The sequence below is a fragment of the Musa acuminata genome, chromosome BXJ2-10 (assembly GCF_036884655.1).
Source record: "Musa acuminata AAA Group cultivar baxijiao chromosome BXJ2-10, Cavendish_Baxijiao_AAA, whole genome shotgun sequence".
Taxonomy (NCBI): domain Eukaryota; kingdom Viridiplantae; phylum Streptophyta; class Magnoliopsida; order Zingiberales; family Musaceae; genus Musa; species Musa acuminata.
This window is the reverse complement of record NC_088347.1, coordinates 22778747-22803908: the sequence shown is the minus strand read 5'-3', so window position 1 is coordinate 22803908 and position 25162 is coordinate 22778747. Positions and strand designations below refer to the sequence as shown.

The window sequence follows — 25162 nt, the reverse complement described above, 5'->3', positions numbered from 1 at the left end:
GCACGACAAACGCTGACAATTATCTGGTTCTTATCCTCTTGCGTCTCTTTTTCTGTCATCCCATTATATTCCTCTTTTGTCGGCTATTCGACAACAGATCTTAGTTTTTTTATGCTTGTGCTAGCAAATCATCATAGTAGGTGGGTCTACTAAAAAGGAAACTTATGTGGATTTTGTGCAAACAAGTCTCTCTCCTCCTCCTCCTCCTCCTTTTACACCAGTGTGGGATAAGCTGGTAAAACCTCGCCGGGGTGAATTCCCAAGAAGCACTTCAGAAACAAAAGAAAGTTCAGCTTGCGGATGGGGACAATCCAGAAACCTTTGTAAACCATTTAAAGTAGAAGCTAATTCATATGTAGAAAGGAATACTTGAGATATGTAGCATGATAACCTCATTTGAACTAAAACACAGGGTAGAAATCTCTTTATTTTCTTCACTATGCATCTGTTTTCAGTACAGAAAATAAGCAAGGTAAATCCCGCTAAACAAACAACTCAGTTCTCCTTGGGAATCCGAAAAGAGGGAGATCATACTACAATAACAAGACGCCCTTCGCCACCTGCGCAGCCACCGTCAGCATCAGCGGTGGCCTGGGAGGGGCATCACCAGCAGCAGCGTGAGGACCAGCGCGAGCAGCCACATCACGTAGACCGTGAAGATGTGCATCACGAAGGCGGCCTCTTCCCCCGGCGCAGGGCTGTTCTCAATGGAATAGTAAAGGTCGCACAGGCAGAACACCATGACGAGGAAAACAACCTGGCTGACGACGTTCCGGCCTCGTGCGTCGTCTCGCGGACGCGCCCCCGCATCAACCAGGAGGAGCCCATCCATGATCGCCGAGCAGTGGATAAGATCTAACACTAGTTCGGGTGGAGGCGACTTGCTAAGGTAGGGAGATGCGGGCTACGGGGCGCCGGATATATAATCGAGGAAGTCGCACGAAGGGGAGGGGTGGTGAAGGCAAGACCTTCTTGGAAGCTGCGTACGTTTTCCGTTCTCACGTGACATTTCCACCCCCATATGCCGACAACTGACTGCATGAACTCTCCGCACCATTGGATGAAGCACCGTTGGTTCTTCGGGCCCACATGCTTCAAATCTCGCTGCCGATCAAGATCTTGCACCACCCGTCAACTCCGTTCCTTCATCTCAGCCGTCCGTATAACATGATCAAACTAATTTGTTTATGTGCGCTGATACGCACGGAAACCAAAGCCAAGGTCGAAGGAATATTTATTGCTTCGTGGTGGGGCCCTTACGACATCCGACGACTGGAGTAATCCCCTTGACTCACTCGGGCACGTGACGTGACTCGTGACGTTGCTCGCAGCGGACAGCCAAACTGAATTGCACGTGTCCACGTCTCGACGCGTCTCCAAGTCTTAAGAAGGAAGATTGCTCCTCGAACCACAACCACGCAACATTTTTGCGCCCCACACACGTCAGTAATGCTTCCACCACCCTTCTGTTATTGGACAGAAATTGTGGGACCGGTGAGTCGAAGTTAAAAGCGTGTGGATTGCGCGTTCAAGTGTTTCTTTTTGGTTTTCACTTGTTCTCTCTCCAACTTGTGGTTGATCGCCATCCTGCCATCGCAGCCGCCTCCAATGCTCGCCACGTGTCCTCCAAGCCACCGAGCCCACTCAAACTAGAGTTATCGTATTATAGTCCTTATAATTCTAAAATATGTCACTTCGCTACTCGCATTCCAGCATTACACGCTTATAAGGGATCTATATGTAAGAATCAAACGCATAAAGCTTACATATACATCCTTGTATAAGGGTTTTTGTAGAAATATTAAGGTGTAGAGGATGTAAAAGATGTTTCCGATTGATACGGATGAGCACGTGATATATGGCTTCTGAGGGACATGTTCGCAACTTGGCCAAGGAAGCTGGAAGTCCACCAAAATAAAGGCTTGAATACTACTCCGCCGCCGCAGCAGCAGCAGCAACGCCTCGGACCGCCATCGACACCAGCCCGCCGCCTTGGGATCCGCTCGTCCTCCTCATCGCTTTCTCCGAGGATCTAGGGCGGCAGCGAAGGAGGCGGGGGAGGGGATGGATGCGTGAAGGGGAGTGGTGGGAGGGAGATGAGAGGGAGGGGAAGATGCGAACTATCTGCGACGTCTGCGAGAGCGCTCCGGCTGTCCTGTTCTGTGCCGCCGACGAGGCTGCCCTGTGCCGGCCCTGCGATGAAAAGGTCCCTCCTTGGTCCCATTTTTATGGTTAATTTTGTTATGGGATTTTCCTCTTTCTTGATGTTTGAGTGATGGTGTTGCTGATCCGGGGTTCTCGAAGATCGGACTTGTTGAGATTTCGGTGGGGTTGTAATGAAGCTGGTCGATTGTTGTGATGTTGCCCTTGGACAGTTTGAAGGAATGCAGATTGTTAAGGTCTTTGAGTAAATTTAAGGCGCGTAGTACTTCTTGATGGGGGTCAAGCGATTAAGGTATGGCAGGAAGTTGAGATGGATTACTAATAAGTAGGAACTCAATGCACAGTAAGTTTAATAGTGCCACCTATTCTGAACATTGTTCACGAAAAAAAGACAAAGAATAGATTAATGGTCTGAGTAAATGATTTGATGAGCGCCGCATTAGGTCTAGCCAGGTATGATAAGTGTAAAACTGGATGATATCAGAGGATATCTGCACAAATAGGGTTTCGTGATGGGGTAAATTGACTTGTTGTAAGGGAAGTCACCCTTTAGCTATTGGATTGGTAGAAGTCTTATGTTGCTTGGCTGATGTTGGAGCGCTCACCCATCTGCAGCTGCTGATGTTGTTTCATGCTGTTGTTAGTGTAAAGCAGCTGATGTTCGTCAGATGCTAAACAGCTGATACTTACATATTTATGTGAATTTTCACTAAACATTCGAGACCCACTTATAATTGGTACTTGTCATGATTCATACCTAAAATGGAGATGAAATCCACTAAACTGCTGATCTCACCATTTAAAACTCAACGATCCTGGCAAGACATGATAATTGAACTGTTCTTTGCAGAGGACATGGACCTTACACCCCTGAATAATATTGGCAAATTGAAGATATCCGAGTTCATGGATTTAAGATTGAAATACTGTACTGAGGGATCCTCATTGAAAGTGCAATCATGCATTCACCTAGAGCGTTAATGTTTTTAATCTTTTGCTACCTTGAATAAATGGTTATAGAATTTATGTAGGATAAGAAACATGCAATTCAATTGTTGCTTGCTTTCTATTGATTCTAAAAGCTGGCAGCATGCTACATATATCTTCCTTACGAAGTATTTTATTTACTACCTGTTTCTGCCTTCGCTTCTTCAACTAATAAATCTTTGAGATGCTAAGTAGACACAATCTAGTAACTACATAAATTAATCACACGATGTGTTACAAGCTAATGCCTCCATCTCTGGCTGATTCTGTGTAGCTAGTTTTTGTTCCTTGTTATCTGGATATGAACATGTGTTACAGAGATGATAGATGTGTTTACTGGTACAAGCGAGCTTGGGAACTTTTGATATGTAAAATCATGGATACATCAATAAAAATACAATTGCTGCTCTATATTGTTGTCGAACATCCTAGTCTGTGATAAAACCTTCTATTTGTAATTTAGAAAAAAAAACCAATTGTGTAAAAACCAGTGTTCCGTACTTGATTTCTGACTGCAAGATACGATGTTAGTTCTCATCTGTAACAAGCCGCATTAATTTTGTAAAAGTTGTTGATATATAAGGAAAGTAATCCGAGAATAAGCATGGAAACTGACCATGACTTTGCTAAGCTTCATGATAGACTTTGATGAGAATTTGGAGGTAAATGACAGATTTCATCATATTGCAGAATTTCATCTGGGCAACTTTTGAATTTTGAACCAAGCCTAACTCCTAAGCCAGCTATACCAAAGCCACCTTGAGAAATATAAACCCTAAGAAAAACTAAGTTTTGAAATCTTTAATCAAGCATAAAATATGAACTGCTAAACTAAGGTGCTAAATATGGTATTCTACTAATGGCTATTTATGAACTATGAAGAATACCAATGGAATTTAGTGTAGTGCTAGACAGTGATGAAGTGTAAAAATACAACGTAGAATGCACATTCTGGTGCTGTAGTGCATCACATAAAGTAAGATGGCAGAATTGAGTGAATGCATCCCTTGGGACATATGCCTTGTCTTGTAAAACATCAAATGATCAGTAAGAAATAGATATCACTGGGGTATGATTGTTCCCATGCAATGTACACTTACTATGATGGTAGTAATATCAAATGGCAAGTGTCAAGCACTAGAGTAATATCAAGTAACTATAACCCAAGTTTTAAGTTTCCAGTACTGGATCTGTGCCAGTACATGGCCAGACCAGTATGGGTCCTGTCCATATTAGCATATTGACACACAATACGCTTGTACATACTGCGGTACCAAGGAGAGGAGTAGGTGGAGGAGGAGGAGAAGGAGAAGTACCGAGAGCTAGGGTGGGCAGCCGGACCATCTGGAAAGGGTCAGTCCACATCCTTGTTCATACCCAGACTGGTAAATACCGGCCGGTATATATCAATACAGGCAACACCAGTTTCCTTGCTATTATCCAATGTCACAAATGTTCCAAGAGAAGTCCTTGTTAATTTGTTTGTGATGTTCACGATTCATCAACCATGCATGTATATATAGTCATGGATAAACTTTTATTGCAGTTACATTTTTCAGCTATCTTGGAAATATTACATTTTCACTAATCATGCAGTGGGGGTTTCTCTTCCAGTTTGTCCCACCACAAAAAAGAAAAAAAACCTCACATAGTACAAATATATGATCAGCTAAAAGAATGACTCAAAAAGGCAGAGCAAAATTTGAATATTTTTTTATGCATTTGGCTACTTGTCTTTGTTGTCTAGACTTCTTTTACTTTTCATTTTATAGTTCATTAGAGGTCAGCCCTTGGCATGATGATAAGGTTGTTTGTTCTATTGTGACCAAGGCATCATGGATATGGGTCTTTGAAACAGCCTCCATGATGGTAATGCTGCATATATCTAACTCTGATGATGTTGGCCAATGAAAAGGAGTGTCGAAGAAGATTTACTTCACGTTGTGAACCTTGCCTACAGTCTCATTGGATTGGTTAACTTAATTAACTAGATAGCAATGATTATTATGGATTTTCCTGGATAACTGAGTATTTCTTCTCAAAGGAAAAAGGAGGCCTGTAACATTGTTAAAAGGTGCTAAATAAAGAATTGTGGGAAGCAGAACACTGGCATATAATGTAATAGCTTACATGAGCATTTAAATTGCTGTAATTAAGAACCTGAAAACCAGGAAGAGTTGATTAAAAAAAAAAGAACGAGAAAAGATGTAAGTTTCCACTACAAACTAATACACAAGTACATGAAAGCGTGTATAACCAACATTTAAGTCAAAAGAAACCAAATTTGAACTTCAGAAGATCTGTAGAAATAGGTATCTTGGCTTTGGATAAGTAGTTTAAATATAGCACGTATATAGTGGTCTTTGTGTGAGATACAATCCCTTCTTGCTATTGTTACGTGTTGCTTGTCCTACGCACGTTAGTTATAGTCTCTGAACTTCTCTTAAGGTGATCAATAAGCTATGTCCTCTAACATGCATTTCATTTTGTTTTAATTTGGAAAATGTCGATAAAATCATTTTGTGCATATAGATATGAATGAATAAGTGGATGTATGATTTGTGGTATATCTTTATGTATCCTTTAAGTTAATCAATATGCATGTCTATACACATAAACGTCGATGCCTATATGTCACTTGATGTTTCTATACATCACTTGTGCCTGAAAGAAACTTTAATATTCTGTTAGTTTGGAAGACAGACATATACAAGCATAAAAAATTTCTATATTGTTCTGATGAAGATTTTTAACTATATGCTCGTGTTCATTAATGAACATAGACTAGTGCATGTGTGTACTAGTCATTTGGAAAATTTCCATACCTTTATGTTGACATATGCATATGTGTACATGTCATTTGTCATTTATGTTATTTGCTTATCTCCAATTAGAAAGCAAACCAAAACTCTATTTGCTGCCTAGGCTTCTTCCAAAGATATGTGGTAAAACTCGTCTAAATCACTGGTAACTCTTGAAATTGTCTCTGTAGGTTCACATGTGCAACAAACTCGCTAGCCGGCATGTACGAGTAGGACTTGCTGACCCCAGGGAAGTTCCTCGCTGTGACATATGTGAAAATGCACCTGGTATGTTTGTTGTATCTTTATTAAAATGCTTTTCCTGTATACTAAGGGCCCAACCTGATCACTTTGTATCCATGTAGCTTTCTTTTACTGTGAGATAGATGGCAGCTCCTTGTGTCTGCAGTGTGATATGATTGTGCATGTTGGGGGAAAGAGAACCCATGGAAGATATCTATTGCTGAGGCAAAGGGTTGAGGTCCGTCAACTATGTTTGGAGGACATTTAGATAGTCTGAAATTTGATTATACGTGTTTTCATATTGTAGTTTCCAGGCGATAAACCTGGTCATATAGAAGATCTAACAACAAAAGCAAAGGACCCTGTTGATCATAGGAGGGATCACACAATGATAATGAGAGAGAAAATGAAAAGTCACAGGCTCCCTGCTGATCCTTCTTCAGATGCTAGCAATGATCGTGATGGTAATATCGATTCCAAAATGATTGATCTTAACACGAGACCTGTCCGAAATCATGGGCAATCTTCCACTACCCAGGTGTGGTTTAGTTCCTGAGCTTTATCATGGCTGAAAATTATATCTACGATGAATGTTTGCTGACTCCATGATTCATTTGCCTTTCTTCCTGATCATCTAAGGCTCAGAATATGGATCCTTCAAGAGATAATAATCATGACTCTCCCGGTGTTGGTGTTGTCCCCACTGGTCATTTCCAAAGCGACCCATAGAAGCAATGTATGTTTTTAAGAATTTGCATATGTAAATTTGGTTTTTTTCTGCCATTGTCGGTTGAACATGTAGTCGAGTCTCATTTGTGCTGCATGCAGAGGAAAAAGGCACCTCTGTTACTCTCTTGCGTTTGAGTTGTAATGCATTTCCTGAATATTTGGTTCATCCTGGGTCTTGTTGTACACAATGTGAAGTTCTTCAATCTGAATGATTGCAGCTTATTTGCATTAAATGTGTACCTCCGAGAGATTATCTTTAGGTTTCGGGTGGCTTTTTGAAATTTTCTTAATGTGCTTTGAGTATATTCCTTTTGGAGTTTGGTGACCACAAAACAAAATGATCTAAACACAATCTTAAAACAATGTTATATGTTTGGGACAGTCCATTTCTGCTTCCAGCCATTGTTCATCAATTATCAACTGCCGATACATTAGTCATGAACAGTGGATTAATTCGAATTTCTATTTAAAGGTTCGTATTATTGTTGTTGTTGCTGTAGTAGAATATTTGCTGAAATTTTTCATCGCAACAATTTATTGTAGCTGATGCAAATCCCAATGATGGATTCCTGATTTCCAAATGCCTATTTAGGTTGAACCAATATTTGTTTCCAAGACATGTTCCTGAGTGCAAGGGGAAAACAACTTATGGGTTGTCACCTCAATACCATATTTGTGATCACCTTTTGATCCCAAGATATTCCACAGATCCAAAGCAACAAAATGGATGGTTGCTGGAACAGTATGGAGGTCATCACTGAACATAGCATGATGCAGGAAATTATCACATACATATTAAATCTACTCAATGCAATTCAATCTAATGAGATGACAGTTTGTATTATTACTGACTGCTCATAGCAAAAAGTACATTCTACTACTATTATTGACTGCTTATGATTGCCAACATGTCTGCTCAGTCAAATTGGCAGCCTTGAAAACATATAACAAAGGAAGAAAACAGCTACTGAAACTAATTGAATCATGTGTATTTCTTGTTTTCAATCAAGTCAGGGCTGTACTTGCTACATGGAAGAATAGATCTGTATAAAAAAAGAAATAGAAGATGGCTTAGCTGTGGCAGAATAAAAGTCTCCATGAGAAGATGATGATGACCTGAAGATTGTTCAAGGGAACGAGTAAAACCGTAAGCAGTGATGAACATCACTGAGATGATTGAGTCACTACAATTCCAAGTATCAGACTACCAATCTCATCTTGTGGGCACCAACAGTGCAGCTCAAAGGAATCACAAAATCGGTTGGGAATCAGCAGGAAAGTTGAGCAAAAGCTGGTCCAACGCAAATAAACCATTGATGAACTCCGAGCATTTCAGGTAAGATTTTCATTAAAGCTATAACTGCAGAAGGCACCAAGAACTGAGCTTTTTGTGACTACTACTTGGGGGATGATAGTGAACAGGATATCAAGCCTCAAGCTGCTGCAGAATTTCTTGTGCAGCACAAAGATATGAAGAGTGACCGCTGATGATGTCAGTAACATCAACCTAGGAATTGTTAAAAGAACATCTGAATTATAAATATATGTCAATGTATGGACAAGCAATGATGCAAGAATTACAAATCCATACATTTTCGATTCCAGGCACATTGACATTTTGAATGCCAGCCAAACCATGGGTCAGCATACTGTACTTTGCCAAAACTGTCAGTTTTAAGAAAACAAGGAAGGACATTCTCTTCTCAAGAAAAAAAATATTACCTTGCTCGGAAAGTTATTCCGAGGATCCAGTCATTTGTTGAGAACACGTTCACGAATCTCCCAGCAACGATCTGCACAACATTGCAAGTACGATAGGGCATGCTGCTAATGGACCAGCTTTGAATGAAATCATCACGCTTGCATGAGAAGTGACAGAAAAATCATTAAAGCATGCCTCAGAAGATTAAGATTATTCTGTTTATAAGAAAGTAAAATAACTTAAAGACTATGAGGAAAAAATTTGAATTGACTTCTGCATCATGTCATCTAGAAACTAATGGCCTCAATTCTCAAATGCCTTGTTTCTCCATAATATCTCACAACCTACAATTGATATTGATCATTGCATTTCTTTAAAATGTAAAAAAAATTAACTGATACACTTTCAGTACATCTAGTCAGTTACTGGCACTTGATGTTGTTCACTTCTTAAAAAGATGCAAAGTTGATTTCAACATATATAGGTCCAAACACAATTAAATATAATGTACAGTATGAAGTTTCATTTCAACTATGTTGATAGAAATATAGTAAACAGTTTGTTGTGTATATGTGAAGATCAATATGCTAGTCATATACATTTTTAAGTGTCAATATAGAAATGGAAAAAACAAGTATGAGACTTTCGTACTTTCCTAGCACCCTCCCAATTTTCTCCACTGACAGAAATTGGTGCACCAAGGAGAAAAACTCTTTCTACGAGACCCTCTGCCCATTTAAAAATAGATCAGACATGCTGAGGAGCAATAAAAAATGAATAACATAGTACAAATTACCGTTGTTTCCTGACTTTGACAACTCTTCCAAGCACTTAAAGATGACCCGTGCTCCCAGTGAAAAGCCAATAAGGGTTACTGGCCTGAACAAGAGTTGTAGCAGTTAAACAGTCTGTTGGACTCCCTGAAGTTATTTAATTTAAAGGTTAACAACTTTTCTTGGTCACACACCTGTTGCCCTGCAATCCCTTCAACAATGCTTCAGCAAGAAGTTTTCCTGCTTTATTTGATCTGGATTATGACAAATAGAAGTAATATGGTCAAGGCGATTACTGAATGCAGTACAAAGACTATCAACAGTGACTTCTGTTGTGTGTGGTAGTTGCACCTATCAATCGCAATTGACCATTTGCTGTCTATAAATTTTGTGGCCGAAAGTAATGTAGTTGGCCAAGAAACTGCAGTCACTAGAGTGCTTAAGACAGTCATCATCGCACCTCGCTTCATTAACTCCTTTGTAACCTCTTCAGAAGGATTTTTCATGTCAAAGATCTAATTGTTAGTGTCATTAACAAATAAAACAAGAAAACACATAGTAGCCAAAATTACTTGATGTAATCCAATCTTGGATTGCATTGCTCAATGCAATCAAATTCTTTGACTCCCATCTAAGAACATACCTAAATATCAAAATAAAGCACATTTAGGAAAACTAATTGAACAAAGCAACAAGAGAGCATCTATGCATTATTTCCTTTCTGGTACCCTGTTGAACATATGCCTAAAAGAAAAGGTCAAAGAAATAAAATAAGATCTAGATGGAAAGACTATCAATAGACAGTCCTCACTCTCTCTTAGGTAGCTGCTTACTTGTTACAATAATTATTTAAAAAGTGTAATATCTGACTCGAGAAAGGATAAAAAACTGTGAGAAATCATTTCCATACAATAAAGTTACAAGTAAAGAAAGTTCTACATAGTTGCATGATAAACAAAATAATGAACAAGGCTTCAATACCAGTCCTTGAGGTAATTGTATGGCGGGTAATACCATATGTCGGTAGGCCCCAGGGCTGATTGGTATGAATCAGCCGAATAAGGAGGTGTATGAGGAAAAGGAGGAAGAGGTGGAGGAACTAAAGATGAAGAATAAGGAGAAGAGAGGAAGAAAGATGAGGGAGAGATGGTAAAGGCAGTTACAGGAGGAGGGGATAGAGTCTGTAACATCGGTGATGGAGGCAGAGGCTAAAGGAGGAAAGAGAGAGGAGGGGGAGAAACGAAAATATACTGAAAGCTGTTTTGGCAGCTTCCAGATTAAGGCAGCTTTCAACAACTATTTAGTCTATCAACGTACATCTCAACAGATGTTGAGGTTGTCATTGACCAGACTTCAAATATATACACATGTACAAAACTCACCTGTTTCAAATCAAACAGTGAATTTTTTAAGAGAAGCAAATTTACAACAGTCAATCATACTCATAGATCTGTCTCATCCACAAATGAAGTTCAGTTCAGACAAATATCCATAAATCAATATCTTCCTCATATTTCATGTTTGATTCCACACTCCATGGAAGAATATGTTCTAATCACTCTTCTTCCCACCCCATGCTCACCTTTCGATCACCCATTCTTGCAACATAAGACATGCATATAACCATCTGTTAGTTCAACTGCTTCTCTTATGTATCTGACTTCTGATTTACATCAAGTAAATGGAAACAGGATGGACATTACACGAGGCCCATCCTATCCTATGAATGTTGAATCATTTAAGGATTATGAAATATTGGCAAAGGAAGCAAGATGATATTCTCAAATGAACCAAAAATTCAGAATCTTTTTTGGATTGTCTGATTATAATTGGTAGCATATTTACAGTACAATGTTCCCTCAAACAGCATTACTCTTGTTCTTAGTGTATGAATGTAATTACTTATCAGCATTATCTGTGTTTACATCCAATGCCTTTCATACACAACCATATATACTATCATGTAACACTTAGTCACATACTGTTCTGTTTTACCAAGAAAAAATGCCACCGTAGTGTCACGAACGGTCGTCGGTCACCTGCAACAACTCCGTTCAACGAACCGTTCGTCGCTCTCATCTACATGTACAGTTACTTGGCAGCCTGTTTTGCCTTGGTTTTGAGTCATTTTACTTGTAAAAATGTAAGTTCGAATAAGCTGCAGCGTCACAAAGCGACCGCTCACCGAACCGAGCAAAACAGCCCCAAAACAGCTCCGTTTTTGTGTGCCGCAGGCTGATTTCTGGAATCTGCCTCCGCTCACCAAAACATTAGCCATCTCAGCCCCTTTGAATCCCCCGGGTGGCACAGGGCTGGATGGGGCTTCGGTATAGTACCGGGTGTTGAACACTCATTCGCAAGTTCGCACATTGCCTTGACGGGAACTTGTTGTCGTGCCCGGGACTCGGTGAGCAGCTGTTTGTGGGCTTGCAACTATTCGTTCAACCTTCTAAAGCCCTTGTTTTCCCCCTCTCCCTCTTTTCTCTAGTGCATGCAAGGTGCTCGCTGAATTGCTTGTAAAGCTTCCCCTCTTTTCGCGAGAGGTCGGGACTTGTTCGTTGCTCGTTCTTTCGAACTAATAAACTTTCTCTTTTACAGGTCCTTCAGGACCTGCGAGAGGTTACAAGTGGGCTGATCTTTGCGGAGCAATATCGCAAGGGCGAAGCGCGACTTAGGCAACGCAAGCTAAATTCGCGTCTTGGCCGCAAGGGTGCCTCACGCCTTAGGAAATTCCAGCTAAGGCCGTGACAGTAGAGCAGTAAATTATATTAATCACGTGAAAATCACTTATACATCAAGTTGATTTCCAGCAGCCTAGCTGAAAATACACTCACTCATTTGCTTTCGTAAGTGAAGAAACATAACAAAAAAAAAAAATCATAAACAGTTTATTCTGGAAATATGAATGTTGAACAAGAAAAAGAGAAAGAATAATCAGTATGATGCAAAAAAGAATTCGAAGTTCAGTATCTGCAATGTGCAAACCATAAAGCAGCAGAAAAGGCAAACGGTATTCATGCAAAAGAAAGGAAAAAAACAATTGTATACAGTCTACCTCTCCAAGTTATTTATTATTGCATCCCAGGGTCTTACAAAGTCTTCTTCCTCAAATACAAAACCAGAAACATAGATACCAACTGCTAAACACTGTAAAGGAAGACAGAAATGGAATAGAGTTAATAAGATTCAGGATTCCCCAAAGACAATTATTTTTGGATGCCACATGGGCATAACAAGACAGCTGAACTTGAAAACAAGAAATTGGTCAACTCCTTCAGTATTCCAAACAAGAAACTGCTGAGAAAGAATGACTTACACCCTGGTTATGATTTTCTCCAATTGGAATAAAATCGAACTCTTCAATATCTCCAACTCTCCTAGCCATTTTGCTCCCTGCAAGACCAGCGCCTGCAGCTGTTTTCACAAATCAATACAAGATATCAGTGACTACTTAATGAGTTCGAGTACCTCAAGGAAAACACAGACAAATAGCATATAATATCTTCCCAATGCAAATCTCACAAAAATGAAAACTTGCTTATTTATACAACTATTGGAAAAAATATACAGCTCTAGCAACATTTATGCAGGAATGATCACTAAATGCACAATATTTTGAAAACCATCAGAAGCTAACCTCCAAATGATGCAGCAACAGCAACTGAGCCAGCGGCTGATCCAGCAACAGTAGCTGCTGCAGCAAACCCACTTGCTCCAATAACAGGGACTATGGTTCCTAATGTAGGAGCTAAAGCACTAAATCCTGCAGCAATTGCTGGAGCCGCCAGGCCTGTTATTGAAGATGGAATAAGATTGGAATGGAACCATTTGCGCTTCTGGTAAATTGTTCAACTGGCTAAAAAAGAATTTTATGGCGAATTAGCAAATCTGGTACCTCCAGATATTGCTAACACGGCTCCTCCAGTCAATGCAGCTGCACCAATTATGCCACCACGTTTCCATCTAGACCACCTGCTTTCTGCTGATTCACCCTCTTCAGATTGTACTTCCTCTTTCAATGATGCAATAGCAGAGCAAGCAATTATTATCTCCATAGCTTCCTATAAAACCAAGCTTAAGATTGGAGCAAGCATGAAAACATCTTACAGTGATAATAAAGATTAGAGAAACTGAGGAGAGAACATGTATACTATCATGAATACACAAGTTGATGTTTCTGATATGGATAAATACATATTTAATTTTAGAACCTCATTAAGTTCTCATGAACCATTAGTATGAATTAATTAAAAATAAATCATTGCTCATCATGTAAATAGTCAATTTTGACAATAAAACAATTGCTGGCTCTCTACTGCTCCAAAGTTAGCAGGAATAAAAGGAACTACCATGCTCTCTTTTTAATTAAAAATGTCATATTGTGGATGCCACAGAGATTGGTGTACTCTTAATCTGCAAGATATTTGACCAAACATGAAGACTCTAGTATATTGTGGAGTCTTTGGATAAGTGACAATTACTGTGAGACATAAACATATTAGTTGCAATTCCCAGCTTCCATACCATACAGTATATTATTGCAAGGAAAAAAGGTTTCTCATACTAGTATTTGAAGGAAACAAGAAAATATTATTTATGCTAAAAATGTGCTTCTATATTTTCAGAAGTGGGAGAAAGAAGACCAATTAAATTTCACATGTGACAGTGTAATTATCACAAATTGAGAAAGAAGAAGAATTGAGTATATTCATACTATTAAGCTATAAATATAAAAGCACAGATCTCAAAGTTATAAAGGGTTTTGGTCAAATTTTACATGCAGTTTTAACAATACAAACCATTTTTATCCACTCAACACAAATCCATTTTGCCAACAACCTTAGAGCAACACGGTGACGAGCATCATAACCCTTCCTCTCTGGAGGACTTTTCTTGTCTTGAGGTGTATCAGCTAAACAGGCAGAAAGAAGCTCAAAAAGAAATGTCAATTTCCGTTGATAATTCTCTGGAGTGTCCACTAACATGGATTTTTCATCACCAAGGCATTTCAAATGATGAGATGTCTCTTCTACTTTGGGCATAGCTTTCATCGTTCTCATTTGAAATATTTCTGAAAATCTAGATGTCACATCAGAAATTTTATGATTTGCAGCAGAAGCACCTGTGTCATCACATCTATTGTTAAGCTCCTGTTGCTGTGTCTTAGATCCCTCAGCTGGATCAGCATCTGTTTGCAAGCTTAGTGCCATAGAATCAACTGCTTTTGCGAAAGCAACCTCTTGATCTGATTTTTCTGAAGATGCTCCGTTGCAGTCAAAGATTGTCCTCAAGAACTGAGAATGCATGATAAAGTAAGAGGAGGATTCACTATCATTGGGCAAAAATGCATGGTAAGGTCTACAAGTAAATTGAAGTTGCCTTGAAACAAGGTGGATTATACACTCTCAGAACAGAGAAAAAACAATCAGTTTCTTCTCCTTGCTAATGTTTCTAAAGTAAGAATACAGTATCACATAAGAAAAGATGAAAAATGAAGAGTGGCATAACAAAACTTTCAGCACATCTCAAGTAAATATATGTTTTTTGTGTGCTTAATTATGTATGAAAAGCATTTTATAACAGGTAGATTAAGCCAAAGGATACGTTATTTATCTTATGTGCATCTATTAGATAAAAAAATTAAGCTTCCTGAAATCAATATAACAAGTCAAATATCAACAAATCGAGGCATTTCCATATCTCAATTTTGATGAGGAAGTTTTCGGAACTTATCGTAGCGCTTAATCTCACTTTGCAACCAAATGATGAGTAGATAGAACAAAAGAAGATGGAACGTACCCCATCTATGTGCCGTTCTGGTGAAGAAGAAAGAGCGGTTTCCTCCAATTCAGCCCACACCTTGGAATCAATTTCCAGAAACCTACATGAGATCATCCATTCAGATTTATTGTAACTCGCTCAAAGAACTACCAATTCATGAGGCAAAAAAGAGACCGTAAGACAGGACGGAGAAGGCCGCGGGACTGGTGTGTCCAAAGCCGGGCGGCGGGCTCGGCATGGGTGTCGTCATCCGCCGCAGCAGAGGAAAAGGAGGAAGCGAGAGGCTGGGCCTCTTGTTGGAGCTGAGCATGGCGAAGGGCGAGGGCAAGGAGCGCCGCGGCGGCGTACCTCTGCGCGGGGGAAAGCATCGAATTGGCCATGGATCAAGGCCGTCGACGGTTCGTGAGGAAGGTCGGAGTGCAACAGGGCTCGGCGGCAAGGAATAGGGGCTCGTCGTCGTATTCGACCGAGAAACGCACCGTTCTTGTGGCACACCGGGAGACTGGGGGAGCGCTCCATCTGTCGCGTGGACCGTGAAGCAGAGAGGCCTCGTGGCTTCCGGCGCTCGCACCGGCATGACAGAGGAACTGCTTGTTGAAATGCGACACGAGGATAATGTGGTGATCGATCGAGCGAACCGATGAATTGGATGATCGGAAGCGTCCCATCTCGCTTAACCCAAATTGAACCCGGTTTGGAATCGATTCGAACTCGAATCGGAACCGATTTGAAACCCCGATTGAAGTGATATATATTTATGTTGATACTAATTTTTTATATTTTATTTGTGAGATTACCCGTGAAAGTTTGTATGGGTGTCGTGGTCTCACGTCCGATCTCTGTACTCTCGCGCTTCAACCCGTTCACTGTTACATGCGATCGCATGTACTCCTCGCCCGACGCAGCGTACCTTGCGTCCTTCAACTGGGAGTGCATATATCCCAGTTAATTCGCCTATTTAAGAGCAAGTTACGACTCGCAAAGCCGTGTCTTCTTCTCCATACCTTGCCTTTCTCGCCAGTGCCGGAGATTTTTTTGCCTCTTGCCATCGGCTCTGGCCTCCGGGCTCGAAAAAAGATTATTTTGGTGGAGTGGAACCGAGAAACCTAGTGAGGGGTCAAGGAGTCGGGGAGATGGCGGAGGAATTACCCGACGGTGTTGGTGCGGGAAACCCTGGCGTAGAAGGCAGCGGCGAACCAGGGCAACCCGCTACGGCAAGAACTCTCAAGGGGAAATCCTGCAAGGGATGTCTGTACTATTCTTCGCTCCTCAAATCCGACTCACGTAATCCCGTCTGCGTTGGGATTAGCCGGACTCTTCCAACAGGTTCGTTTACCCCCGGGAATTTTTTTTCCTTTTTGCCTCTAATTTTGGTGGAGTTTGAGGTTATTAACTGGGATTCCTATTCGTAGCCGCATAACTTTGACAAAGCTAGAAAGACGCAAGCTTAGTTGAAAGTTTTGTAAGCTTCGTGCATGTTGTAATTGGTTTTAAATTGAATAATTTTATTCTGGAATATAATGGAAATATTTTTTTATCAGCATTCATATAAAGTAAAATCCCTTATCATTGATTGTCTTGCTTGACCTAATTGATAGTGATGCACAAACTTAGAGAATAATTGCCAATCACTCGTTCAATATAATTGTAGGAAAAGCTGAATTGTGCATCTTCTTATGGATGTATAGCCAGCCATTCACTGATTCATTATAACTGTAGGAAAACCTGTTTCGTGCATCATTTCATGGATGGAAGTTGTACGATGGTAAAATTGACTTTTGGAGGTAGTCAATTATATACCTCCATTCAGGGATGATCGAGGATACCCATCACTGGTATCTAAGTCCTTACAACACTTAGGGGCAAACAGAACGCCTCTCTATATACAAATAGGGGTACATATTTCTGCCCTTAAATATGCTATGCTCAAAACAGATACTTTTTATGCAAATTGGGAGAGCTCTTTCTACAACTGAAGTACAATAACAATTAACAATATCCATTAAGAAGCAGTAATGTTCCAATAATTTGGAGTCAGCGACATGAATCTTTTTCACCATGGAGCTCTGTTTAGAGAAATGAATGTAATTTTGTCTAGACCGCTTCATCCCACTGGGTATTTACTGATCCATGCGTGAACTAGCATGCAAACCGCTCCTTTTTGGGTGGTAATCCCAAACCATTTTTTCTTCTTTTTTTAATCACTTAACACTAACCCGTCACCTACCCCAGTCCTCACCTCCCTCGGGGGGTGCCCTTCTCTGCACTTCCTTCATCACCTCCCTCATGCCGCCCACAACTGCTGGCTCGCTTCCTCTGGATGGTGCTAAATATTTTTCTCTCTAAAAAGTCAGCACTTATTTTCACTTACAAAAGTGTCAGTCTGAATGGAGACTAATTCCATCCCTACTAGTTCCAATGCAATTGATGACAGATATCTTTTCCTTCAAAAGCATCATATGGAGACAAATATTTCCACCACAACAATATGATCTAGCAAGTTAGTGTAAGTTCGTTCATGGGAGAAGTTCCAGAATGTTTCACGCGTTCTGTAGATCTTTTTGTTGTTTACAGCTTTACACATCATTGTGCATGTGATCCATTACCCCATTATCATGACATTCATACAATGTTATGCCCTATGGTGCTTGGAAGATTTTTTTTAATATGATCTTTTTTAGAATGAAATGACACAGGTTTGTGGCTTATACCATGTGGGATATTGTATTGATGAGATTTTTCATGAAAATGATTTGTAATATAAAGTCAAAGGAAAGAACTACCCAGTGCTCCCATCAATACAAGGTTTCAAGAGGTTCAATATATGTGACCTTACCTTTGCAAGAAGAGAGGTTTCAGTTGAATTTGGTCACTGAGATAGCAAAAGAGCAATCCTACTATGATGTGATGCGTCGCTCCATCTTATATCAGTTAGTTGTCATGAATTATATCACTAAATTCAATTTATGGATTGTTATGCTTTGGTTGATATGATCAAAGATCTATGTGTTATAGTTATAGGCAAGGTCTGCCATACCGAATCGTACCGTCCGGTACGGGCGGTATGTACCGGTCCGACAGGCTACCGGTATACGGACCGCCCGCTACCGGATGGTACGCCCAAAAAAACCCCGTATCGGACGATACGGGATAATATCGTACGGTAACGGTCGAAATTTTAACCGTTATCGCCCGGCACCACTCGGTAGCGGTTGAAATCGATCGTTACCGCACTGTAGCAGTGGTATAGTGCTCCAACGGTCAATTTGACTGTTGGAGCCCTTTCTCCTCCTATTTAAACCATTCTTCTCTTCCCTATTTCATTATACTCTCTTAAACTCTCTCTCAAACTTTTTTTTTCTCTCCTAAACTCTATAAAACAATGATTTGTGAATTTATCGAGGCTAATTTGGGAAGATTAAGTGGAAGAACTTTCTAATCAAGAGGTATGTGTTCGTTTACTTTAATTAGAGAGTAATTAAGATACTTAAGATTATGATTAGTGTGTTTCATGCATAGTAAATATTGAATAATATTTATGATAGTAAAATAAGTTTAATTAAGTTTTATTAAAGTTATTTAATGCTGCGATTAATCATTTTAATGATGATTTAATCAAAATTTGTTTGATTTTATATCAATTCAATGTCTTTAATACCTATTAGGGTATTTATCATGTTTATAGTGGTGAAAGAGAAGTAATTAGTGAAAAATTAGCTATATTAATCATATAATTAGTGTAGATAAATGATGATTTTATCATAATTTGAATCATATTAGATTAAAATTATATATTTAATGTTTCTTTTATGTGTTTAACATATATATGATGGTAAAATAAATTTAATTATGTTTTATTAAAGTTATTTAATACTGCGATTAGTCATTTTAATGATGATTTAATCAAAATTTGTTCGATTATATGTGATTCTTTAATTCATTTAAATTTTAGAGTTTATATTGTAACAAAATAGTCTAATAATTCAACTGATTTTTCTGTAGATATTTCAATCTATAAAGGATTGAAATACGAACCTCGAACAAGACTACTTCAAAGCCCGAAAAAGATGTGATACTATTCTTACCTAATTTACATTGATTTTGCTAAACTTATACTATTACTATATTTATTTGTAACTTGAAAACCCTATCCTAATTTTTTTTTTAATTTTCAGATATTTTCGGAGGGTTAAATCGGTGAAATCAGGTGTACCGCTCGGTACACCTCGGTGTACCGCTCGGTACACCGTACCGTACCGTACTGAACTCGAGTCGAAACGCAGGTACGGTACGGTGAACCTTGGTTATAGGTTCATCTAAAATTTAGATGGCATCTCTGGTTCTTGCTATATAATTGTAAAAGGTTTTGTTATGGTCAGTTTATGTTTCCACTTTTGTTTATAAGATTTTGCTAGTCACAACCAGTTAAATCTTGCATGAGGAGTATCCCACTTGATTAATTACTAACCATAAATTCTTATGACCAGCACCTTTATTCATTATGGGGGAGTCTGAAATGAAAGCTACACAAGATGGGCACGATCTGTCAGATTTCAAGTATGCCTGCATTGGTTGTTCCATTTTCGTGGATAACAATGATAAGCAAGAACACCGAGCACAGTTGCCATTTTGTGCTGGCATTGAGGTTATTCCTTGTTTAATATGTGTTTTGGTTAATTAGGCTTTCTTCTGTAGAAGTATATGTCTCATACACTTTACACTTTCTTACATTTTGGTGAACAACTGTTTAATGGAAGTGATACATAGTTACTGGTAAAATTTTGAATTTGCTGGCCAATAATCCCAAAAGCTTAAGTATTTATGGAAGGAACTGATATCTTTACAAGTTTGAACATCCCTTTTTGGGTGCAAATAGCATTAGGTTTGAGAAGTGAAACTGAACCCGCAGCGCATGGTGCAACCCAATTAAGGAGAAGTTTATCTTCCTAATAGATAAACTGAACCTCAAGCTCATGGTTCTCGAAAGCATAAGTTTCTATGTTTGAATGCATGGTGCTTGAAAACATAGTCTCACAACCCCAAGCGCATGTACAAGCTAACCTTTAATTGCTTTTACTTGTGCTTCACTTCTGTATGAATCGAGGGGCTTATTATCGCAATTCATTGTCTGGATTTTGGGGTGCACCTCAAGATTTTGCCAGTGTGAGATATTGTTCATAGACAGTAGTTATGAAATTAAATAGAAGGAAAGCCTGAAATGTCTTTTGTTGAAATGTGCATATATGTGTGCTTTAGTTGTATATGAATTAGAAATTCTGATTCACTGTCAAGTTTTTCTTTTCTGAAATGGCTAATTATTGAAATGTGAATATATGCCTTCTTTAGTTGACTATAAACAAGAGATATCTGATCCACTGTCTAGTTTTGTATGAGTGCAACGCATATGCTCATGCATCATATCGTGAAGCTAAGAGATTGTTTTTCTACCCTTTCCCCTTCCCAGCTATTAGTGGAGAAAAGAGTGTCAATCTCTGATCATGTTGCTGCACCAGTTCAAAAAGAAGGTACTTTATATATTATGAAATTTTCAATTTTTTATACTGTATGGAAAATTTGGTTTTTAGAAGGTCTTTTCACATGATTATGATGTATGTTTAATAGTTTGACATTTTTAGGCAATAGGTTAAATTCTGGGATGCATTGTGACTCTAATGTCTAATGGAATGGTGGATAGTTTTTATGAAGATGGGAAGGGTAGCCTTAAAGACCTTGTTTTCAATTGAAAAAGGCCAACTTCCAGGAGCTCAGCATACTAGGTCTGTGGTATCATCTTCCGTTACATTCACCATCCACCTACATAGGTAAACACAAGGGAACAAAGTTCTAGATATTTTTTCTAGTTAGTCGTAGATTTTTTTTTTTAATCTTTTCTTCATTTCTTTCTGTGCCAACTTATTTGAAATTAAGTAGGTTTATTTTACTCTTTTTTGCTTTGTATTTGAAATGGTACACTGGTTAAGAAACACAATGAAAAATTCCTGCAGAATTTGAATGTGTTTCTGGGTGTAAACAGATTGATAATATAAATGCAGTAGGCCATAATGTCATAGCCCTATAAATAAGCATTACAACTGGCTTGCAGGTTAATGCGACCTGCATGGCAGAGGGTTCTGATGCAAGATTGCTAGATACGTGTTGGATGAAAACTTGGTTGGTAATTGGTTTTACTGGTCAGCGTATAGGATGATCCAAGCAAGAAAGGAACATCGTCAAACTTAGTGTGCCTATTTTACTTTTTGTTCAAATTACTCTTTGATTTTTGTCAGTCAGAAATGGATAACAACACCTGCCATGAATTATATGTTGCATTTGATCATTTCATCGTCTCCTCCATAATATTTTTGCCATGATTATGGCACAATTGTTCAAGTTAGTTGACGGTTGTTGCCTGTTGGTTATTTATAGCTTGTGCATTACTAAGGCGTAGGTTTCACTTATTGATCAGTGTAAAATCTTTGCCGTGACTTAAATAACCACACAAGTTACAAGTGTCATTGGTTGCCCATAGTTCATGCCGTAAAGCACGTAAAGGTTTTCTCAACTAATTCATAATTATCTTGATATATGTGATTTGTTGTGTGGTACTTGTAGATGCTACCGCCCGATTCCCATTACAACCACACCAACCAGGTCAATCTTCGGCAGAACTTCTAAGCAGGTGATGCATTAGTTGAAGATTTATCTCCTTTTATTTCTTTTGCAGTAAAGGTTCCAAGTTGAGCAATGCTGGTCTGTGTGAATGCAGATTTAGAAGGAATGCTGGAGTGGTAGCTTCAGGTGTGGCTAAGAACCTGAACAAAGTGGGAAATTACATAAAGGACAACATTGATGATATATTTTACCCTTTCCGCAAGCCACCCAAGTAGCAAAGCCACAAGTCCAACGTCGAGCAAGAGACCAAAGAGGGCAAGCCACCCAAGTAGCAAAGCCACAAGTCCAACGTCGAGCAAGAGATCAAAGAGGGCAAGCCACCCAAGTAGCAAAGCCACAAGTCGAACATCGAGCAAGAGATAAAACAGGACTGCAGCACATTACTGTGTGAATATTGCTAGTTTAAAATTACAACCTTAGATTTGTCCAAATGCTAAGAACAATTGTAGCTCGAGTACTCGAATGCCCATGTTAATCGGTATTTGTTATTCTAATTATCAAATATTTTTTATATTTTTATTATATTATTCAATGATATTAGATGTGGTATATCTCAACTAATGTCTGTTTAAGCAATTGTGCAGTTATATATATATGTTCGAAATGAATATGATATTTCATTTATCCAACTTATTGTCAACGGAGAGCGACGCCGTGGCATCCAATTTATTGCAAGAAGAGAAACAATAATTTGCAAATGAATCGAAAAGCTTTTCATCGCACTGATTGCATATTCCATCATCTTTGGAAGTGAAGTAACTATCTACACTAGAGAAAGATTTCCTTCATCTTATGTGCGTTCTGTTGAGCGAGAACAGGCGATCCTCATCATCCAGCTTGGAAGAGCCACGTCGAGGTTGGTGTTCGAACACTTTCCAGAAACGAATTGTTTCGTCCGCTGCAGCCGACGCCACCGTGCATCCATCCGGGCTCTTCACAAACGCGAGAGAGAGCGTTTCAGAAAAGAAGATTCACAGAAACATCATTCGCAATCAACAGCTTCGGCTTCTTAATTAATTACCTGAGAAAGGTGTAAGACTCTGGCGGTATGCCCGGTTAAATCTGCGATCTTTGTCATCGAAGGGTATGTCCATAAGCTCAGCTGATTCTGACTGTAACCATGGGCGCTCAGAATCTCCTTCTCGTGTCTGTTCCACTCCAGCGCACAGACCTGTTCGATGACTTGGTGTTGTAGAAATCATGTTCTTGGATTAGAAGGAAGAATCAGATTTGGGAATGTGTCGTGCTTAATTGCCTGCGCAGAGGTGTTGATGCTGTCGGTACACTTCCCCGTTTGGGTGTTCCAAATCTTGATGCACTGGTCAGCAGTTCCACCACCGGAAGCCAACGTACTCGATCGGAACGGGCACCATGCGAGGGCTCTCACGGCGGCGCAATGGTCGCTGTACCTGTGCAGGTACTTTGACGATCCCATCTTCGAGGATTCCCAGACGTGAACGAGGTTGTCGTTGCCGCCGCTCGCCAGCAGATTCCCGCCGCCCGACCACTTCAGGCCACAGACTTCTTCGGAGTGTGCTCTAAGCCGAGAGGCCAAGTGGTGGGAAGATCTAACTGCAGAGATCAGTCAAGGAAACCTCAAGTTGCATTGAGTTGTGATCCATCCGTCAGACAGCGCCAATTGTGATCTTACCATCATGGTTAATTATGGATGCGTCATGGCTGCCCGATGTCAAGACGTTCTGATTCCAAGAAAGGCTGCCGACTCGAGCCGAGTGCCCTTCCAGGATTCTGACCTGATATCGTAGATAATTGTGGTTGAGAGGTATGTCGGTCAAAGAAGACGACAAGAGTGGTCGAGGTTGATGTCGATCAAACCTGCTGCAATTCTATGGCATCCCATATCTCAACTCTGGATCTCGCAAATCCTACGGCCACAGTCTTGGCATCCATGGACCAGGCAATGCTTGTGGGGTGATCGTCCTCATCTGCTGCTGTTAGCAGCAACTGTACGGAATTGTTCGTGGCATTCCAGAGGTAGACTGAGCGCCCCAGGGCGACTGCCAAGATGTTGTTCTTCCCCCAGTCCATGAGGTTTAGGTAGTAATCATCAAGGAGTGCCGTCCCATCCAGAATCCGATCCGCTGACTGCATCCATTCATCAAAGCAGATGACTTCAGGAAGCTTACAGTAATTAGGAAGTTGCTGCATCGTCGAATTTTCGGGTTACCTTGGGAACATGACGAATTCGATCGATCGGCCTTAGCCGCGCCTGCTGATCTTTCATCATCTCGTCCACAAGAAGAACGCTGGGTTTGGAGTTTCTTGGGCTCCCTCTGAAAACCAACATCTTGCGTGGCTTCCCCTCCGAATCGAGCCTCATATTCTCCTCCACCCTCCTCCTGTACTCATCCTGCCGCCAGAACGGGGTCAAGAACGAGAAGCCTAAGCAGCCTAATCAGAAAAGACGGAGCGGTAGGGACCTTAGGGGTCAAGATCACGGGGCTGTCGATGGCGGCAGGCTCCCTCCGTCGCCTTTCCGTCAGCGAGGACCGAGCGAAGTCCAGATTCATCAAGCACCTCGTCGGTATGAACCGATCCCCCTTCAAACCAAGACCCAACCTTTCAGAACGAAGATTTAAAGGGCGAGCAGAGAGAGAGAGAAAGGAGATGAGCAGAAGAGGATTCGGGAATTACCGGATGGGCGAGCTCGTTGGAGGCGGGGGAGTACCACTCTCGATCCCGGAGCCTCATCAGAGGCGACGCCATGTCGCGGGACCAAGAAAGGAGAGATCTTGGAAGGGGAAGGGGAACAGAGATTAGGGTCTCTCGGGGGAGAGCAGAGGAGGGAAGGGAAAGAGTTGATTCCAACGGTCGTAATGGAGCGCGGGGCCTTTAGACCAAGGGGTTTCCTCTTGTTATATGGTAACAGAGGCCGCTTCGTTTCCCGCCGTGCACGCAAGTGACTCAGGTAGGAGAAGCCGTTTCCGACTCGGAGAAGGCCATTCCGATTCCGAACTCAACTCGGACTACTAATTTTGTAAAAGAAGAGGAAAAAAAAGAATTCATATTATTTTAATTTTAGATAGTTGTTAAAAAACATTTGAGAAATTTTGATCTCACATTGAGTGGGACAAATATCTATAAAACAAAATCACATTGTCCTACACAATAATCTTGATAAATATTTTGTTAGGGTTGCTAACATTCCCCAAAGTTTAAGTGGATGAGGCAAGCATAATATATTTACAAGCCTTCACAATAATTTTGTAAAAGAAGAGGAAAAAAAAGAATTCAAATTATTTTAATTTTAGATAGTCGTTAAAAACATTTGAGAAATTTTGATCTCACAT

General features: G+C 40.1%; 4 protein-coding genes across 10 annotated transcripts; 2 read left to right on the top strand and 2 right to left on the bottom strand.

The window, feature by feature from the left end:
- Window positions 1-1896: 1896 nt before the first annotated feature.
- Window positions 1897-7182, top strand: LOC135582280 (B-box zinc finger protein 19-like). Of its 2 annotated transcripts, none has more exons than XM_065128237.1 (5): window positions 1897-2206; window positions 6143-6239; window positions 6317-6432; window positions 6502-6732; window positions 6840-7182. In XM_065128237.1, exons 1-5 carry the CDS (start codon window positions 2069-2071, stop codon window positions 6921-6923), a joined length of 666 nt encoding a protein of 221 aa, XP_064984309.1. In that variant the 5' UTR covers window positions 1897-2068; the 3' UTR covers window positions 6924-7182. The 2 variants fall into 2 exon arrangements, with proteins under 2 accessions (XP_064984309.1, XP_064984308.1); XM_065128236.1 differs by having other exon boundaries at window positions 1900-2206; window positions 6834-7182.
- A 709-nt stretch (window positions 7183-7891) lies between these two features.
- Window positions 7892-15796, bottom strand: LOC135624524 (uncharacterized). 4 transcript variants are annotated; one of them, XM_065128231.1, is made up of 15 exons: window positions 15354-15795; window positions 15198-15279; window positions 14198-14692; window positions 13294-13459; window positions 13036-13188; window positions 12715-12812; window positions 12454-12545; window positions 9971-10041; window positions 9750-9885; window positions 9593-9652; window positions 9422-9504; window positions 9277-9353; window positions 8646-8782; window positions 8515-8572; window positions 7892-8430 (listed from the first exon to the last, which is right to left on the bottom strand). In XM_065128231.1, the coding sequence occupies exons 1-15, from the start codon at window positions 15557-15559 to the stop codon at window positions 8350-8352; spliced, it is 1995 nt and encodes a 664-aa protein (XP_064984303.1). In that variant the 5' UTR covers window positions 15560-15795; the 3' UTR covers window positions 7892-8349. The 4 variants fall into 4 exon arrangements, 3 of the variants coding, with proteins under 3 accessions (XP_064984303.1, XP_064984304.1, XP_064984305.1); XM_065128232.1 differs by having other exon boundaries at window positions 8646-8716; window positions 15354-15794; XR_010491716.1 differs by lacking the exon at window positions 9277-9353 and having other exon boundaries at window positions 8349-8430; window positions 8646-8716.
- Window positions 15797-16168: 372 nt separating this feature from the next.
- On the top strand, window positions 16169-22408 carry LOC135624525 (uncharacterized). Of its 3 annotated transcripts, none has more exons than XR_010491718.1 (6): window positions 16169-16505; window positions 19667-19824; window positions 20644-20704; window positions 20875-21001; window positions 21283-21858; window positions 21946-22408. XR_010491718.1 is itself a non-coding variant. In XM_065128234.1 (6 exons), exons 1-6 carry the CDS (start codon window positions 16313-16315, stop codon window positions 21949-21951), a joined length of 612 nt encoding a protein of 203 aa, XP_064984306.1. In that variant the 5' UTR covers window positions 16169-16312; the 3' UTR covers window positions 21952-22408. The 3 variants fall into 3 exon arrangements, 2 of the variants coding, with proteins under 2 accessions (XP_064984306.1, XP_064984307.1); XM_065128234.1 differs by having other exon boundaries at window positions 21792-21858; XM_065128235.1 differs by lacking the exon at window positions 20875-21001 and having other exon boundaries at window positions 21792-21858.
- Window positions 22409-22446: 38 nt separating this feature from the next.
- Window positions 22447-24826, bottom strand: LOC135625215 (cell division cycle 20.2, cofactor of APC complex-like). The gene is made up of 8 exons (XM_065129664.1): window positions 24507-24826; window positions 24293-24412; window positions 24040-24222; window positions 23688-23957; window positions 23503-23605; window positions 23107-23423; window positions 22873-23022; window positions 22447-22783 (listed from the first exon to the last, which is right to left on the bottom strand). The coding sequence occupies exons 1-8, from the start codon at window positions 24576-24578 to the stop codon at window positions 22637-22639; spliced, it is 1362 nt and encodes a 453-aa protein (XP_064985736.1). The 5' UTR covers window positions 24579-24826; the 3' UTR covers window positions 22447-22636.
- Window positions 24827-25162: the final 336 nt, after the last annotated feature.